The sequence below is a fragment of the Trichosurus vulpecula genome, chromosome 5 (genome assembly GCF_011100635.1).
Source record: "Trichosurus vulpecula isolate mTriVul1 chromosome 5, mTriVul1.pri, whole genome shotgun sequence".
NCBI lineage: Eukaryota > Metazoa > Chordata > Mammalia > Diprotodontia > Phalangeridae > Trichosurus > Trichosurus vulpecula.
In genome coordinates, this window is record NC_050577.1 from 174,388,927 (window position 1) to 174,407,258 (window position 18,332).

The window sequence follows — 18,332 nt, forward strand, 5'->3', positions numbered from 1 at the left end:
AACTATAAAGTGCTTTATAAGTGTTAGTATTCAAGAATGAATACAACTAATTAGTAGTTTAGGATGAAGCTTCAACCATCCACAAACATTTATTAGACTCTTATTGTATGCCATATACTGTGTTAGGTGCTGGGGGAAATTCTAATCCAGACTATGTTATGTCAATTTGCAGTTCTCCTGTGTACCTTCTTCTCCTTGGGAATTACTGAAAATTTCTGAGTTGCACATCAAGAAAATACCCTAAGAAAACAGTTACTCCTTTAGGAGATGCTCTTTCCTGCTTACCTTTCAGCCAGAAGTTGGTTTATCGTTAGGTAAGCCCATAATTTCCTGGTGAAATCAGGGTCTGCATGCTTGTCTTTTGACAAGAAGGCATCCAAGTCCTCCATTTCTGCGAGAGTGTCCATGACCAACTGTGCATTGGCCTGGAAGAGAAAAAGGTCAATTGAAATAAGTCCAAGAAGTAGATCCATCAGTTGGCATTTCTGTGTCTACAAGTGTGTAGAGTCACTAGGGGTGGTGGTTGTAACAGTAATATCCTTTTTTTTAATGGAAGACTTTAAAGGAGCAAATAGAATCAAACAATCACCTTCTACCACATTAAGGGTTAGGTATACTACCAAAAGTGAAAGTGCTGGATCAGCAAATGTTAATTTTGCAAACTTCATTACCTCTTGAGTACCAGCTTTGGGCTTTTGATTCTTCCCAGAGGCATCAAATAGCAGTACTGGTCCTTTGGCCCAGACCCATCATTTCAGTGAGAGATGGAATTCCTACCGGTAGTGATCAATAACCATTCTACAACTTGTAGACAGAGAATAAATCACTAGCCCAGGGTAACACAGCTTGTATGTGTCAGAAGTGGATCAAAGCATACTATTTGTTCTCTCTCTCTCTCTCTCTTTCTCCTTCTCTCTTGGTTTTGTTTCTTCTTTCTCTTGGTTCAAGGAAGTAGCCTCTGCATAGTAAAGCTTTATTAGACACTGCAATCTCAAGTACAAATTAGTCAAGTTTATCTTAAAAGAAGTATGTATCTCCATTAGGATTGGATGCAGGGCTGGGAACCTGCAGCCTTGGGCCTCTGCCACATGTGGTCCTCTAGATCCTAAAGTTGGGCCCCTTGACTGAACAAGTTCTCTAAAGTTTGGATCCAGTCAAAGAGTCACACTTGAGGACCTAGAGGGCCACATATGGTCTCGAGGCCACAGGTTCCCCCCCATCCCCCCGTGGGTATTCAGTTCTGCCACACTCTTTATTAGTGCATATGCTTTTATTAGTGTAGAGATTCCTAGTGGTTACCCAATTAGGGTGTGTGCTTAGTCAATATTCCTATCAAGCACATGGACTTCCCTCCTTCCCTTTCCCCCCTCCCCCCACTTTACTTTGGAGTACTCACAGATATTCTCTATCTGCCACCTGATTTACGGAAGGGTGGGGGTTGATTGAACTAATCTATCAATTAAATCAATCACTGAATCCTAGGGGCCGAGAACTTTTTCGGGCGAGAACACATCTTGATGACTCAATTAAAAAGATATGTCAACTAGGTGTGAACTGGACTGTTTGAATAACTGGGGCTTGTATGAAACTAGGAGTTTGGAATCAGAGAAAAATTTTGGTAGAAGAGCGGAAGGATTGGGGACCTCAAGGGCTGAACCAGAAAGAATTGGCAGCATAGGAGTCACAGAAAAAAGTAGAGAAAATGAAGACTAAGATGTGGCAGAGATGGGAGAGATCAAGGAGGGCCATCAGACCTCAAGGCAACTCAGAGCTAAAGACCCTGGCTGAAGCCATTAGTTGGACTCAGTTCCTCAAGGATTGAAGATAGTTCCAGGAAAAGGTCTGTTCTCCCCACCCCCACCCCTATTTCCCCTTCTGACATCTGTCTGCAAGCCCTGTAACATACTCTGTTCACTTCTTTACCTAAACATTAACCTGAATTTTTGCCTTAATCACAAAGTGGCCAGGGGTTAACTAGAGATACATAGATGGAAATTAAGGCAGAGAGCCACCCTTCTTCTTAAATTTTAGGAATTTTACTCATTGGTGGCTCTTATGGAATTCCTAACTTTTCACTTAATATAAACTCCCTAAAGCAGCAGAGAAGGGAACCACTATTATTGCCCTCTGCTAAAGAATGAACTGATTGTTGGAACAGAATGTGACTGATTAAATTTTTAGAGACAAAAGGAGTAAGGAGGAAAAAGAAGCAATGACTATCCTGGTCACCCTCCAAAGCAATACCTGCTTCCATCATCCATCTAATTCAATGCTGAGTTGAGTCTCCCCACTTGTTGCTGAGTTGGAAAAGCTGATGATAGATGGTGCCACAAGTGGTAGAAGAGGTGACCTCAGGGTAGCAGGTCACTTGGAGGCAGATTTTGAAAAGACAAGATGTGACTCCAATTGAGTTGAGGAACCCAGTGATGAGTCAAAGAAAGCCAGAAGTAGACAGAAGATAATTTTGAGCGTTCAGATTTTTACATACTCCTCTTGGGGCAAGCAGAGACTATCTGCCTATGTTCTAAAGAGTGGGAAGGGAAAAGTGAAGTTCTTTACTAGACTGCCAACTAGGTGGCACAATAGATAGCCCACCAGGCTCAGAGTCAGGAAGACTTGAGTTCAAATCTTGCCTTAGACACTTACTTTAATGTGACCTTGAGCAAATCACTTAACCTTTGTTTGTTTCAGTTTCCTCATCTGTTAAATGGTGTAACAACAATATGGCTTGCTGCCACTCTGGCTGTGTAAGACCAACAATATCAACACACAGAAGGGCTGCCAGCACAGGTTCTTTCGATCTGCTTTTCTAAGGAAAGCAATTTTAAAAATCTCACTTTAATCAAACATACATATAATATCCACTTAGCTCAGGGGGAAAAGCCAGCACCCTGAACTTCGGAGCAAATACACACAGAAATTAGAAACAGAGACAATATAAACAGAGCAAACACACACAGTTATCAACAGACAGGCCTCTCTAGCTGTCTGACCAAAGAATTACATAGTTACCAGAGAGAGAGGCACCAACATCTAGGTTTTCAAAGCCGGGGGGCTCCAGCGGCTACCCAGAGTCTCATCTGATCAAATCACACGACACTTGGGGCATCTAGGTGGCGCAGTGAGTAGAACATCAGCCCTGGAGTCAGGAGGACCTGAGTTCAAATCTGGCCTCAGATACTTGACACATGTACTAGCTATGTGACCTTGGGCAAGTCACTTAACGCTAATTGCGTGGCCAAAAAACCAAAAACAACAACAACAACAACAACAACAACAACAAAAAAACAAATCACATGACACTCTTCCAGTGAGCGAGAGCCCCAAACAAAATACTAACCTCTGAGTTTATATATGCTGTTCAGGGTTAAAGGGCATCACAACCATGTGACTCAAACCTATGTGAACTAGGCTTTCTCTTGATGTAAGTAGGTCATCAAAGACTCCAAATTTAATCAAAGAAACAAAGGACAGACTCATCAAAGGCACTTGATTACAACAATGCTCCAAAAGAGAAAACAGTAAAGAGGTCCCACCCTAATTACCATTACAAACGGAGATGATAATAATAGCACCTACCTCCCAGGGTTGTTGTAAGGCTCAAATAATGATTATAGAGCTTAGCACATGTCTGTCACATACACATCTGTATGTGTGTATATGTATATATAGACATGTATGTACACACATATATACTATATATACATATGCACACATAAATACATATACATACATGCACACATACATACATATATGTACATATATTGGCTATTATTATTAATTAGAATTATTAACTGAACATGTCCTGAGGAACAGTGCCACTAGTAAGTGCTAACTAGTAATGTGATCCACAGTTGGTTTTAGAACAGTGCCAGCAGGTGCTGCCATCCAGACATAGCTTGCATCTTCAAGTGAGCCTACTTCATTTGCAGTGGCACCTTCTATGAATTCCTTTTTGCTACTTCAGGACCTTTGTGGCATCTTCTATAAACTCATTCCAGACTATCACCAGAGGAGCAATAGTCACCAGAAGGATCAGGAGAGTACAGCACACTAACTCTTGAGCCAGAGGACCTGGGCTCAAATCCTACCTAAGACCTTATAGCTTGTGTGACCTTGGGCCAAGTCATTTAACTCTCTAGCCTTCACTTTCCTCCTCTGTAAAATTAGGGTCTTGGATTGAACGGCCTCAGGGGCCTGTTCTGTCCTTTGATTTATGAACATCTGGCTCAGCGTCCAGAAATTTGCCTATAGATAGCACTTGCAATTCCTGTCTCCTATAGTCTTCCTACTAAGGTTAGTGGCAGTTTCCAGCTGTTTTCTAGGCTAAGTGGCTTTCCCCCCCCCCACCTCAATAAATACAAATTATTAAAAACTGAATCTGAATGGCTCATTGGTGCAAGTCTATGCTGCATTTGGACAAAGCAAGGCAATGGTATCCACTCTCTTTCTGTCAAGTTGCAGCTGCTAAAATATCGAGTAATTCCTTTAAGAGTGGTGCAAAGAGGCAGCTGAGTAGAGTGCAGTGAGTAGAGCCCTGGCCCTGGAGTCAGAAGGACCTGAGTTCAAATCCTACCTCAGACACTTGACACACTTACTAGCTGTGTGACCTTGGGCAAGTCACTTAACCCCAATTGCCCTGCCTTCCCCCTTCCAAAAAAAAAAAAGAAATAAAGATGTTTAAAAAAAGAGAGTGGTACAAAAACAGGACCATTTCTAACAAGAAGTTGTCATCTACCACTTCTTTCTCAAGCTTTATAGACACTTTCACAATATTACAGGATTATAGAATTTTAGAGTTGGAAGAAGCCTCAGTGACTAATTAGCCCAACCCATACTCAAGAGGAATCTGTCTCTACCATCACATACCTGACAAGTAGTCATTCAGCCTCTGCATGAAGTCCTTCATTGAGGGTAAGCCTACTATTTCCTGAAACAACCCATTCTCCTTTACGGACAGCTTTAATTATTGGGGAGTTTTTCTTGATTTCAAGTTTAAATTTGCTTCTTAGTTACTTTTACCCATTGCTTTTGGTTTTACCTACTGGGGATAAACTGAAGAAGCCTAATCTCTCTTCCATATGACAGTCCTTCAAGTCCTTGAGGATAACTATCACATCCATTCTGAGTCTTTTCCTCTCCAGGGTAAAAGGCCCCTTCAAATTTTATTGAAATGAACTTTTATATGGTCACAAACTATCTCTCTGTCTTTTGCTCTGTGGTTTCACTGATTAACTTTAAGTAGATGACAAATCTTAAAAAAAAGCCTACATCATAGATTAAACATTCATGCAATGTGTGTAAAACATAGGGCTTTGGCAACAACTTTTAGCATGTGAATTGGCAAAAAAAAATGGTGCTTAAAGTTGGTTAATAAGTAGTGGCAGATACTATATTGCAATATGCAACCTATGTCAGACATGTATTATATATAATTTTTTTCTTGGAAATTAGCTATTCGTGGATATCAGTGTCTCTTACTTTAACATTGTTATATGAGAAATATTATTGGGAAATAGATTAGTCAATTTAAGGTGTCATTATACTTCTTGGTATTACAAATGAGTTAAATTATTTTATCCATTGCTCCTGAAAGTTATGAAGGCAACTGGAAGGTTTTATTTATGATTCAGTTTTTCTTTCCTTTCCTAAGGAGCTTTTCTAATAACATATACCAACACTCTTTAAGATGTAGAAGGATATCTTTTTGTTTACTAAAGCTAACCATGTTTTGCTATAGTTCAGGTGAAAAAACAATTGGGAAAAGATAGACTTATATGATATTTCTTCAGATGTTGAGATTAGTGTTTCATGGAAGGAGTGATATTAGCTATGATTGGGAAGAAGGTATGTATACTCTTGTTCCTTTTTTCAATTCTAGATGGGGCAGAGCATCAATTAATAAGCATTTATTAAGTGTCTGCTATATGCCAGCACTGTGTTAGGCACTGGGGATACAAAGACAAAAGGGAGGTAGCCTCTTTCCTCAATTATGTTCTGAGGAGATAACATGGACAGGTGTAAGTATATGTAAAATCAATATGTGGGGGTTAGGCACTAGCAGCTGGGGAGATCAGGAAAAGTCATACAAAGAAGGTGATTTGAACTGGGTCTTGAAGGAAACTTGGCATTTTAATTAAAACCTTCAGCATCATAGCAAAGTAAACATACCGATGTAGCTGTGATGATACTTTCCACATGGTCCAGCTTCTCAGGTTCAACTTTTCCTGCCACCACTATTTCTGAGCCTCCAAAATAGTTATGAAAACTGTTCTGAGTAACATCTGTCACAGCCTCCTGGGGATAGTTAAACTGAACGTTTCGTAGCAATGGTGTAGAGACCTGGTTGTAGAATTGCTGCAAATTAAAAAAAGAAAGAAAGAAAGAAAAATCATTACTTTCATACCAATCTATGTGTCTATAGCATATTTTCCGAGGATTTTCAGTCAATATCACTTTATTTACATTCCCACAGCCTCTCCACTGCGTCTATTTCTGACATGGGTAGGGTATGAAGAAATGCACATATTATTAAGCCTACATAGTCTGCTATGAGAAATTGCATGACATAGTAGCTCAGACTCAAAGCCAAGAAGACCTGGGTTCGAGGTCTTCGTAACTTCCAGGAGCAATAGATAAAATAACTTAGCTCATTCATAATACAAGAGAAATGATGGCACTTTGAATAGGTAGTATTTCTCACATAAGAAGCCCTGTCCCACCTCAGATATATACTCACTGTGACCCTGGTCAAGTTACTTAACCTCTCAGTACTCTAGGTAACTCTACTATCATAAGTTAGAGAGAAAGGGCTGATCTGCATTTATGAAGGGAGTTTCTCCACTTGGAATTTCCCTAACAGAAGAAGTCACAGGTCCAGTTCCTATTCCTATAGACAAGATCTTATGCCAAGTGCTAAAACTGAGCCAAAGGAAGGGAGGCTATGAGACTTACCAAGGAACCTACCACAGAGTCAATGATAAAGACTTGACAAGATCCTTATCTCCTACTTACCATCTCACTATTGGCTCTACTGAACCAAGTGCAGGAAACGCACTGACATGCTAGCATGTACAAAAGGAAAGTCATCTGGGAAAAACTTCCCTAAACTGGTACCTTTTATTTTTCCCAAAATGAAAAAATAATTTAGGTCTTGGAATCGGGTATTCCCAGGGAAAGGTGTTTTCTTTGTTCTGCTGGTCAATATAATCTTAGTAGTAATCTCCAAAAAACATTATTCCAAAATAAACAAGGAACTTGATCTTTTATGCTTAAAAGACTTTACAAATTGTAGCTTCATCTCTTTTGTACTGACTTTAATAATGTCATGGCCCTTGAATAAGAATCATGGTTTTTTGATCATAGATCAAGAAATGCAAGGGCCCTCAGAGGCCACCAACTCTCCCATTTTACAGCTGAAAAGCTGAGAACTAGGGATATTGAGCAACTTGCCTGAGGTCACAGGAGTGACATGTTAATTTTTCTCTCTTGTGTTGGGATGATGCAAGGGATAGAGGGGCAAGGAGCAGTACTTTCACCTTTAAAAGGGCTCCTTTTTTTTTTAACAGATGCTTTTCTTCTGCACTTATTTCAGTGAACCTGGCATGTTACTGAGAGGGGAAGAGATAGATACAGGAGTGTACCAGATTCCTGCAGTTCTTCTGGACTGCTTAGGAGCAGCAGGAAACAGCCTCAACTTGGTATTGTTAGTCTTGGACTGATTGACCTGGGAGCGCAGAAGGAGAGGAAGCATTTGTGATTGGGTTGTAAATTTCAGTGAGACTGAATGAGAGTTTAGTGGGTTTGGGAGAGTAGTTTCAGTCTCAGGATGGTTTGCAGGAGAAACTGAGTCAGAAAGGCTAGAGTTTGAGTCTTGGCATGAAGGAGACAAGAGGGCAGAGAGGTGGCATAGTTGTTAATGACCTCTTTTGCAGAAGGATGCAGGTAATGAGAAAGATGAGATTCTGTCTCTTACAACGTATCTGAGATTCTCCTGGCTTCTGTTTAAGGAAGTTATTGCCTAGAGAGGACAGGACACCCGGCTTTGTAGCAGCAGTATAGCAAGAGAGCAGTTTCATGTGTGTGTCTTGTCTCAACATTAGTGAATGCTAAATACTTTCTGGCTTCCTATTCATCAACCCACGCCACCAGTGTCGAAATGTAAGTTGGGTGGAAGGAGGAGAAGAATTGAAAACCCTTCTATGAGTCTTGAGTCAGGATCTCAGAATCCCTTGATTTCTAGACCTGAGGTGGCTAGATGATATACTGGATGGAGCACTCCTTGACTAGCAGTCAGGAAGACCTGAGTTTAAATCCTGCCCCAATTTTTACTAGCTGTGTAATCCTGTGGTCCCCCTCACATTCTTCACCTGTCAAATGGGAATAATAAAAGCACCTACATCATAGATATATTGTAGGAGACAAATAAAGCGATATATGCAAAGTGCTTTCTGAACTTTATGTATAAAGTGCTATCTATATATTATCTATTAGTATTTTAGATTTCATTCATTTGACAGAAAGGGTAGAGTACCAAGAGTTTTCTTTGATTCTCTTCTATTACCTATGGGTTGTTTCTTCTTCAGCGGACACAATTGGTGAGGAAAGAAAATGGGCACAAAGGGTACCTTGAGTTGTAAAGAAGTATCCTGGTTTCCATAAATCCTTTGAGCAACGCCATGGTTTTCTCGAGACAGCCTCTCCAAGAAGTCAAAGTCAACATCAAAACCTATCCCCAGACTGAACAGGGAGATGTTATCTTGTATGCTTCCCTTGACATTCTTTTGGATGTTGGACAATTTTAGCTCTCCTGAAAGTGAGAGTATGAGAGAGGGAAGAGAGAGATGAAACAGATTTATTGAGTCATCAATTTGGTTTGAAAGAAGTATAAATGACAAATTGAAACTAAAAACATTGCAATTACTCATTTTTATCTCACTATGATGAAACATTTTATTTGTTCATATAATCTTTTTTTGTTTTTTAATTATTTTTTCTTTTTCAAATAACAAGTTTAAGAAAAATTAATCTTTCCTCTCACTGCTTCTTACAAGTGAGCAAATTAAAAAAAAAGAAACCTGTCAAACCCTGCAATATGTATCTACATTTTCTAGCAAAAACAGATTTCTAAATTAGCCATGACTGAAAAAGAATGTCTCTTTCTGCATCTTAAGTTCATTATCTTTCTGTCAGAAGGTGATTGGCATGTTTCATCTTCAGTCTTTTGGACTCATGGGTTATCGTTGCATTGATTAGAGTTCTAAAGTCTTTCAAATTTGTTTTTTTCTAAATGTTATTATTATATAAATTATTCTCCTAGTTCTGTTCACAGTGAAATATTTTCTATTATTTTTTCCACAACTTCCCTTGTCATTGAAAGTCATTATTGTTAGTTTTTACTCTTCCTCTCAGCTGTGTGGGAAGTAGAACTTATTTTGTAAACTTATTTTGTAGGTAAGTGACCTTGACTATGCCATCTAGAAGCTTCAAATCTAGAAGCTTCAAATCTAGAAATCAAGGACTTCTGATTTCCTGATCCAAGACTCATGGTCCTCTCCTAACTGCCACAGAGCAGGTAAGGTGGCACATTAGATATAGTGCTGGGCCTGGAGTCAGGAAGATTCATCTTCCTGAATTCAAATCTGGCCTCAGACATTTACTAGTTGTGCGACCCTGGAAAAGTCACTTAACCCTGTTTGCCTTAGTTTCCTCACCTGTAAAATGAGCTGGAGAAGGAAATGGCAAACCACTCCAGTATCTGTGCCAAGAAAACCACAAATGGGATCTTAAAGAGTGAAATGATTGAACAATAGATCTTCCCCACATTTTTACACTTTTCCGTTGTTGGCATGGTGTTTTAAATACAAGGCCGTAAAATACTTATCATTCATTAGAGAGAAAACTTCGTAGAGATAATAAATACATGTGAAACAACTCTGTTGTTGTACCCCTGTCTCAAAGCCCAGTGTCCTGTACTCAGCAGATGAGGAAATTCCTTCCAATAGTGCAGGTTGATTCCTTATTTGCAATTTATACTCTTAGAGGGTTGCCTAGGACATCTAGAGATTAAATGATTTCCCCAGGGTCGGGGGGGCCAGGATGCATCGGAAGCTGGATTTGAACTTAGTTCTTCCTTGCTTCAAGTCTTGCCCTCTAGCCCCTATGCCAAACTGGCCCTCATTAAATAATGTTGACTGAATTTCATAATTCAGTTCAACAAACATTTAGTAAAAGCTCCACAGCAGAGTAGATTTCATAAATTCTGAATCGAATGAAACAGTATTAGCCTAAAACAGGCAAGTGCCATCAGATCTCCCGGTTCCAGGCCATCACTTGTTCTGGAAAGTTTGATACGACAATCAGTGGAAACATTCATAGTCATAGAGATCCCAGTGAGGCTTACCTACTGTTGGATCTCCATCAGAAACCAAAATAATCAAAGAGACCGAGTTGGGGTCCAACATCCCTAGGTTGCTGGCTTCATTCAAAATGAAAATTGCTCTCATGAGAGCTTCGTTAATGTTTGTGCCTGTTTAAAAAAACAAACAACACTGCTTAGTTGCATACTCCCCCCTTTCTCAAAAACAATCACACTGTTGATTCTAGTTTTCTTTTGTGATTATTTATGAATAATTTATCCATTGTTCAAATCATATCTGTTTGCTTCCCAAGTGTCCCAGATTTCAGAAGCTGGGCAAACTTCCACTTGGAGAGGGAATTCTCTACTTCTTTGTATTTCCCCATCACTTTAGAATTGTAGTAGCCCCTTCTGGGCCCCATTTTGCCATTTAAAGTACCTTAAATCAGGGTACCTCAGAAATTTCCACCCTGCCCCCACTCCTCACCCACTCTTAGTAGCAATCATGTAAGCCTTTTGTTTAGATTAATATGTAATGGCTTCAAAAGGTCTTTGAGAAGAATAAAAGTGTATATGGAAGTAGTGAAAATAGGTGAATGTTGTGAAAACCTCAAAAAAACCATGAAATTCAGGTCTGAAACCATTGACTTAAATTAACTTCTAAACTCTCAGCTTTCTGAGAGGAGTAACATTTTTCATGTAGGATAATTAATAAAGGATTGTAATTTCATTTATTATACTATATACATAGAAGAGTTAGTCCCTCCCTCTATCCACCTCCTCTGTGAGACTTCAGCCAAAGGTGAAGGCCTGGCGGAGGACTAAAGGACAATTGTTAATTTAAAGAGGATATACAATTGAGCTTTTCAAACCTTAGCCCCTCTCTAGGGTGAGGAATGTCTATTTTGCTTCTGAAGATCTCTTTACATATCAGTGTCTCTGTTCTTTAATTCTCTGGACTACATACACACATACGCACATACATATACACGTGTATATATATATGTATATATATATATACATATATATATATACAAATACATATACACATACATATGCACACGTACATATACACACACATATATGAAGTGTATGTATAATGTTCCACAATGCCCTCTGAAGCCTCTAGAATTGAACTTTGTTGCTATTTCTCACTGGGCATTGGGTCAAACCCACATACCCCCATTAGGCTGGATCTTCTCAATGTACTTCTTGGCATCAGTGATCTGTGCATTAGTGGCTGGAACTAACTCATCTCTCCAACTTCTGACATTGTGGTTGAAATCCACCACTGAGAATTGGTCTTCAGCTCTTAGGTCATCCAATATGGTTTTCATTGCTTCAACAGTCTATTAAAAAATAAGAGTGAGAAATTGCCATCATATAAGTCAAAAGCCTGAGTGACACTGAATCCATTTCTGGCTGTCCTTTGGGAAGCCCTTTATAACAACTCCAACTAATATTTCTCTTTTCCCTGAGTACATATTTTACATACTGCTCATCATGGTATTGCTTTCTAACCATTTCATCTGTGTGTAACTTGTCTCCCCACGTAGGCAGTATGATACAATAGAAAGAGTTACAGAATTTGGAGTCAAAGGACCTGAGTTCAAATCTTGGCTGGGATTTTCCTAATTTTGTGACCTTAGGCAACTCACTTGACCTCTTTAGGTTTTAGGTTACTTGTAAAATAAGGGGGTCCCTTCCAGCTCTAAATCTGTGATCCTATGAGATTGTAAACTACTTCAAAGGTTAGCCCTCTTTTTGCCAAGCTTAGTGTTAAGCATATGATAGATGAACAATAAATGGATAAATAAATTAATTTGACAAAAAGTCTAAATTTTATTCTTTGCAGTTTTCACACATTCCTTAGACTATGTCAGCTTACACTTGCTCATATTGTTCAATAATTATTCTGTAGTTGTTTTTGGTATATATGTGTGTTTTTTTCTCTTCCTCCAGTTAAGTTGCAATCTTTGAGAGGCAATATGGGAGAAAGGGTCCTGGATTTGATGACAGAAGACCAAAGATCCTTTCCAGTTTTACCATTAATCTACAAGGTGACCTAAGGAAACTATATATCCACTCTGAGTCTTCATTTTATCTTTTGTAAAACAGGGAAAATACTTGTATTATTCAGCTTACAAGGTTGGAGTAGAGCTCACTTAAAATAATGTATATAGATTACTTTATAAAAGCTAGTTTTAATAATAATAACTGGAATTTACATAGCACTTTAAAGTTTGCCATAGTAGGCTTGTTGTTCGGAAAAACTTCCTAATAATATGATGTATCTAAAACTGGAATCAATTGCCTTGGGAGGTAATGAGTTCCCCATTACTTAAAGTCATCAAGCAGAGACTGGATGATCACTTATTCAATGTGTTGTGGTGGGAATTCTTTTTGGGGTTATGAATTGAACAAAATGGCCTTGGAGGTCTATTCCAACATTGAAATTCTATACTTTTGGATTCTTAAATACTGAGGGGATGTGGAATAAAGGAGGAATAAGTTAGATGGAGTTATTTTGGGACAGCTTTTTGGAGAAGAATTTTGAGCTTTGGAAAATATGGACACGGCTTAGTGAAGAGGAAAAAATATTTTAGGTGGGGGGAATTATTGAAGATTGGCTTGGATGCAACAGAAGTGTTCTATAGAAGCATATAATCCCAAGAAAACAATTCATTTCACTCTTGAAGTTCTTCAAGGAACCAGATTTGCACATTCACATATTTGTAATGATTGAATCTCAATGTCCAATAGCCATTTTGCATGACTCTGCATGCGTGTGTGCATGCACATGTGTGTGTGTGTGTGTGTGTGTGTGTGTGTGTAAGGTAGTCCTCGTGAAGATGGGGCAAAGAAGGGCAGAGATAGCTCTTTGCCCATTGTACCCATGATTGGTCTTGTACTCGTGACCTATAAAATACTCACTTGTTTCATTTTAATTCCCCACATTGATCCACTGACATCAATGACAAAAAGGATGTTTTTAGGAATTGGATCCAAGCTTTCAGGAGCAAAGAAGTGGACAAAATAACCATTAAAGACCTGTAAAAGAATGAAGTTCCAGTCACTAGGCCTGTTTTCAGGGATAAATAATGATCATGTGAACAATTCTGAAACACTCAGTTCAACATGAAACAATCTGTGGAAGGAAAAGCCATACTCCTTTGGAATAATTTACTCCCAAGTTCTGCTGTGTTCTGGTCAAAGGCCAATGAGTTGTTCTTTCTTAAGGAGCCATAAATATAAAAAATAATAGAATGAGAAACAATCTTGAATTTTTATGTGGGTCTGATCACTCTATAAAGATAAAATCTGCATAATTGTATTGCATTCTGTTTTTTAGATAAATGTCTATTGCTTCCTTTTGAAATTAAAAAAAGCTTATGTATAGGAAATGGACATATTGAGAGAAATGGACCGTTACTCATTAATCTTTTCAGCAATTCTCTGAAGTATTACTTAAAATGTTAATATACTGCATACTTATCATAATCTTTATTGCTTTAGATTTAATATAAATCTCCTTTATGATAGGTGCCAGCCATTCTGTTTTGATCTAGTACCCAAGGAGCCTTTTTCATTATTACTTGCCCTAGTAAAAAAAATCCTTAAGTTAACCAAATTCTACATTTTCACAAGCAACCTCCACAGTAGCCATGCCACTTCTTCCACATTAAGCCTCTTGCTACTCAAAAGATTCTTTTGGAAATTCCAAACATTATCTACCAAGTATTATTCTGTGAATATGTTTTCCACACCACCACTTTTCTGAAACCTTTTTTTCAATGGTGACCTAATTGCAAAGGCCATTGACTCCACCTTAGAATGAGTTCATCAGATTCAGTTCCATTCCATTCTATTCTATTCAACAAAGATTCATTAAATCTCTACTCCTCATAATGAATTCTTGACCATTCTTTAAACACCAAGCCAGAAGCCATTTCCTCCATGAAACCTCTCCTGATCCCCATTGTCAGCCATGACTTTTCCCATCTAAGGCTTCACAGAACACCACTTTGCATATTGAGAATTGAGAGGTCATCAGTGGGAGTTTACTCCCCCACCCCCACTGGATGACAGAGACTGGATTCAAAAGGAACTTGACAGTCCAGTGCATTGAACTGAATCTAATAAGATGAAATGCAATAGGGACGAATGTAATGTCTTGCACTTGGGTACAAAGTCAACTTTAGAAGTATAAAGTGAGGTAGTTATGTCTGGACAACAATTATGAAAAAAATATAGGGATTTTAGTGGTCTGCAAGCTCAATATGAGTCAACAGTCTGATATGGCAGACCACAAAAGCTAATGCTGTCTTGGGCTGGATTAAGAGGAGTGTAGCTCCCAGGAATAGGAAGGAGATATTCACATTGTACTCTGACTTCATTAAGCAGCATATGAGGACAGCTAGGTGGTGCAGTGGATAGAGCACTGACCCTAGAATCTGGAGGACCTGAATTAAAATCTGGCCCCAGACACCTACTAGCTGTGTGACCCTGGGCAAGTCACTTAACCCTGATTACCTCAAAAAAAGCAGCATATGGAGTAATGTGTTTAGTTCTGGAGGTCACAGTTAAAGAAGGATGAGTGTGTCCAGAGGAGGGCAACCAGGATGGTGATATATGAAGATCAGTTGAAAGAACTGGGTAAGTTTAGCTGAGGAGTGAAGGGGGAACATGATTGCTATCTTCAAGCATTTGAAATGATGTCATTTGGATGAAGGAATAGATTTTTTTTGTTTGGCCCCACAGGACATAGCCAAAAGCAATGAGAAGAAGTTTCCAAGAAGCAAATTTAGGTTTGATGTCAGGAAAAAAAATTTCTTAACAAGAAGAGGCATAAAAAAATGCAATGGTATGCTTTGACAGGTGGTGGGGTTCCTCCTCTTTGGAAATTTTCAATCAGTGGCTAGACAGTCACTTGTTGGGAATGTTATAGTGGGAATTCTTTTCATGAATGTGTTGTGAGGCTAGTGAGGTTCCTTCCAATTCTCAAATTCTGAAATTCTGTGATTCCTTCATGCACTTATCATGTATGGTGTATTATCCTGATTCATATGTCTCCCTTTTAGAATGTGAACTACATGAGAGCAGATACCATGCTTTATTTAAACTTTCTACCATCCATAGTGCTCAATAAATAGTAACTATATGCATATATCAGACATTTAGTAAATCTTTCTTCATTCAACTGAATTGAATCTGATGAATTATCATTTTTCAGTTTTGTTACCTGATTTGACCCTTATCTCATGTTCTATATTCTGGTTTCTTCATCTTTATAACATCCTATAGAGAATATAAAGACCTTTGTTATCCTCAGCTACAATCTTCTGTCTGTATTGTATTTCCTTCAGACCTCACATCAGCAAATCCTCTTAATCTGAAGAATCATGTTTAGGAATCAAAATAGAAAAATGCAATTCTAGACCTTTCTCTAGAGTCTATGGACCTGGCAATTCTTTGAAATGGAATTTTAGGCCACCAAATCCATGGTCTTTTTTCATTGCAAGAAAGTCTTGACTTGGTGTTTCCAGAGACTCCCCAAGATAGAGCTGTTACATACTTACTTCAAGTTCACCAGCTTTCTTTTCTCTATTCACATCATATTTGATGACCAACTGTCCATCTACTGCAGTCCCAGAACAGCTGGGGCATTTTCTTTGTTGAGCTACTGTTGGTTTAAAGGAAACATGTGCCTAGAAAAGAACAGCAACATGAAGGTAAAGTCCTTTATAACCTGGCCTCTTCCTACCTATCCAGTGATCTTAGGACTCTCTTCTACCCACTCTCTTCTATATACTCTGCATTCCAGTGATATTATTCTCTTTGCCATTCCTCTCATATGACATTCCATCTCCTGATTCTGAGCATTTTCTTTGGTTGTCCATCATGTCTGGAATGTTCTTTCTCATCATCTCCACCTCCTGGCTTCTCTGGCTTCCTTCAAATCTCACCTAAAGTCCCACCTTCTGCAAGAAGTTGTTCCTGGTCCTCCTTAATCCTAGTGCTTTCCCTCTCAGATTATCTCCAATTTATTTTGTATATATTGTTTGTACATAGTTTGTGTCTCATCTTCCTCAGACTATGAGCTCCTGTTTTTTCCCTTTCTTTGTATCCTCAGCATTTAGTACAATGCCCAATCCATAGTAGGTGTTTAATATACGAACTGACTGACTTCCTCCAGTTCAGGAAGATTGAACTCATGTTAAGCCATGCTGGGTTGACTGATGCAGCTGATGGAGGATCTCTCCTTCCAGCTTGCATAGGTGGAGTGGTTCTGCTTAGTGAGCATTCAACATAATGAAGTGGAAATAATGTTGGATTTGGAGTCAGAAGATCTGAATCTGAATCTTGGTTCTGACACTTATTAGCTGAGTGACTATGGGCAAGCTACTTAACCCCTCTGAGCCTCAGTTTCCTCATCTGTAAAATGTGAAAAATATTTACACTACCTACTTCATAAGGTCACAATCCCTGAGCTTGCAAGGAAGGCACTTTGTAAAACTTAAAGCAGCAAATAGAAGTTAGTTACTATCATGGTAATAAGACCCAGGTTAAATTCCACAAAGGTACTGTGTGTAGGGAATATATACAAATATATGCCAGTTTCCTCCATCTACCTTCTAAAGGGTATAAGACAACTATTTTACTGGTGGCTATATTGCCTTTCTGAGAGATGTTTTCTCTGCTGATCACACTGGGGGAGAAGCAAGCTGAACAACTGCTATGGTAGTTGGAAATCAACTATAATTTCAAGGCAGTTTTAGGTTTTATTAAAGCTCTACTCAGTCCACTGACAGAGGGATATCTTGGAGGAAACTGAGGTCCCAAAATAGAACCAGATTGGAAGTAGATTTCTGGGAATTCTGTTCTTAATTTATCATTGTGATCTAGACTTGACTACAGTTATTCTCCACTAATTCATATTAGGCAGTTCACAGTGCTTAGAGGGGGGAAGATGACATTTAAATATTATCTAGCCTTGCCTTGAACCTTTCTCCTTTTTTGCAGGATGTAAGAAGAAGATAGCACAACACATCAGCTAATAGGCACTTCAGTTACTTGGTACCACTTTACCTTTTGTTTGCCTTTAGTTATAACTGGAACTCCATCAAAATGGTCTCCAAGATTCTCTGGAACATGAAGAAAACGAATCCCTTGTGGCTCAACAATCCATACATCCACCTAGAAGCAGGAAGGAAAAGCATTTGTAGCATTAACAATCCTTTTTAAAAAAACTTCATAAGAGAATTTTCAGAAGATGGCAGAATGAGTTGCAAGAGAGCGCTGTTCCTCAAAATCCTCCTACAAAAACAGCAACAGACATGTCCCCCAAAACCCAAGACGCAGAAACAAAAAACCCAGAGATATTAAACTTCATAAGTAAATTGGCTCTCAGAAAATGAAGAGGAACCATCTAAGAAATGAGTGAAAAAAATAAAAGTCCAAATACATTGAATTGAAATTGAAGCAAAGAGACAAAAACAAAATATTAGGAATTAAAACAAACAATGGCGTCAGAAGTGAGGCTGGAACAAGACATCAACATGGATAAGTAAAGAACTAAAGAACCAAATAAGGAACAAGACAAAATGATGACAAAACTTAACAATCGGGAAATCATGGACAATATAAACAAAACAATGACTTCCCTGATAAACAACATTTTTGTGCTGGAGAGCAAAATTGTGGAAATAGTGGGAGAAATGACAAAACAAATGAAAAAATTACCTAGGTGGAAGAATGTTTGAAAGCTTTGCAAATAATGCTGATGGATCTGGAGGACAGAGCTGAGGGAGATAATCTTAAGGTCGCCTAATTCTCCTAAAAATGCAGAGAAACTGTCTGACTACTATATATTAGGAAACCATATAAGAAAATTACCTAGAAAATAAATCGATGAAAGAGTGCAGATTGGTAGAATTCACAGTTCACTAACAGGTATGAACCCTAGATTCAGTTC

The 18,332-nt window shown here is 38.6% G+C and overlaps 1 protein-coding gene across 1 annotated transcript in view; it reads right to left on the bottom strand.

Moving 5' to 3' along the window:
* Positions 1–18,332, bottom strand: part of ITIH2 (inter-alpha-trypsin inhibitor heavy chain 2) — a 57,988-nt gene that overhangs the window by 22,186 nt on the left and 17,470 nt on the right. The window contains exons 7-14 of the mRNA XM_036758898.1: positions 17,447–17,554; positions 15,937–16,065; positions 13,292–13,408; positions 11,538–11,706; positions 10,403–10,528; positions 8,628–8,809; positions 6,172–6,357; positions 286–425 (exon numbers count right to left, since the gene is read on the bottom strand). Of these exons, the coding sequence (XP_036614793.1) occupies positions 286–425; positions 6,172–6,357; positions 8,628–8,809; positions 10,403–10,528; positions 11,538–11,706; positions 13,292–13,408; positions 15,937–16,065; positions 17,447–17,554 (1,157 nt within the window). The remainder of the gene's footprint in view (positions 1–285; positions 426–6,171; positions 6,358–8,627; positions 8,810–10,402; positions 10,529–11,537; positions 11,707–13,291; positions 13,409–15,936; positions 16,066–17,446; positions 17,555–18,332) is intronic.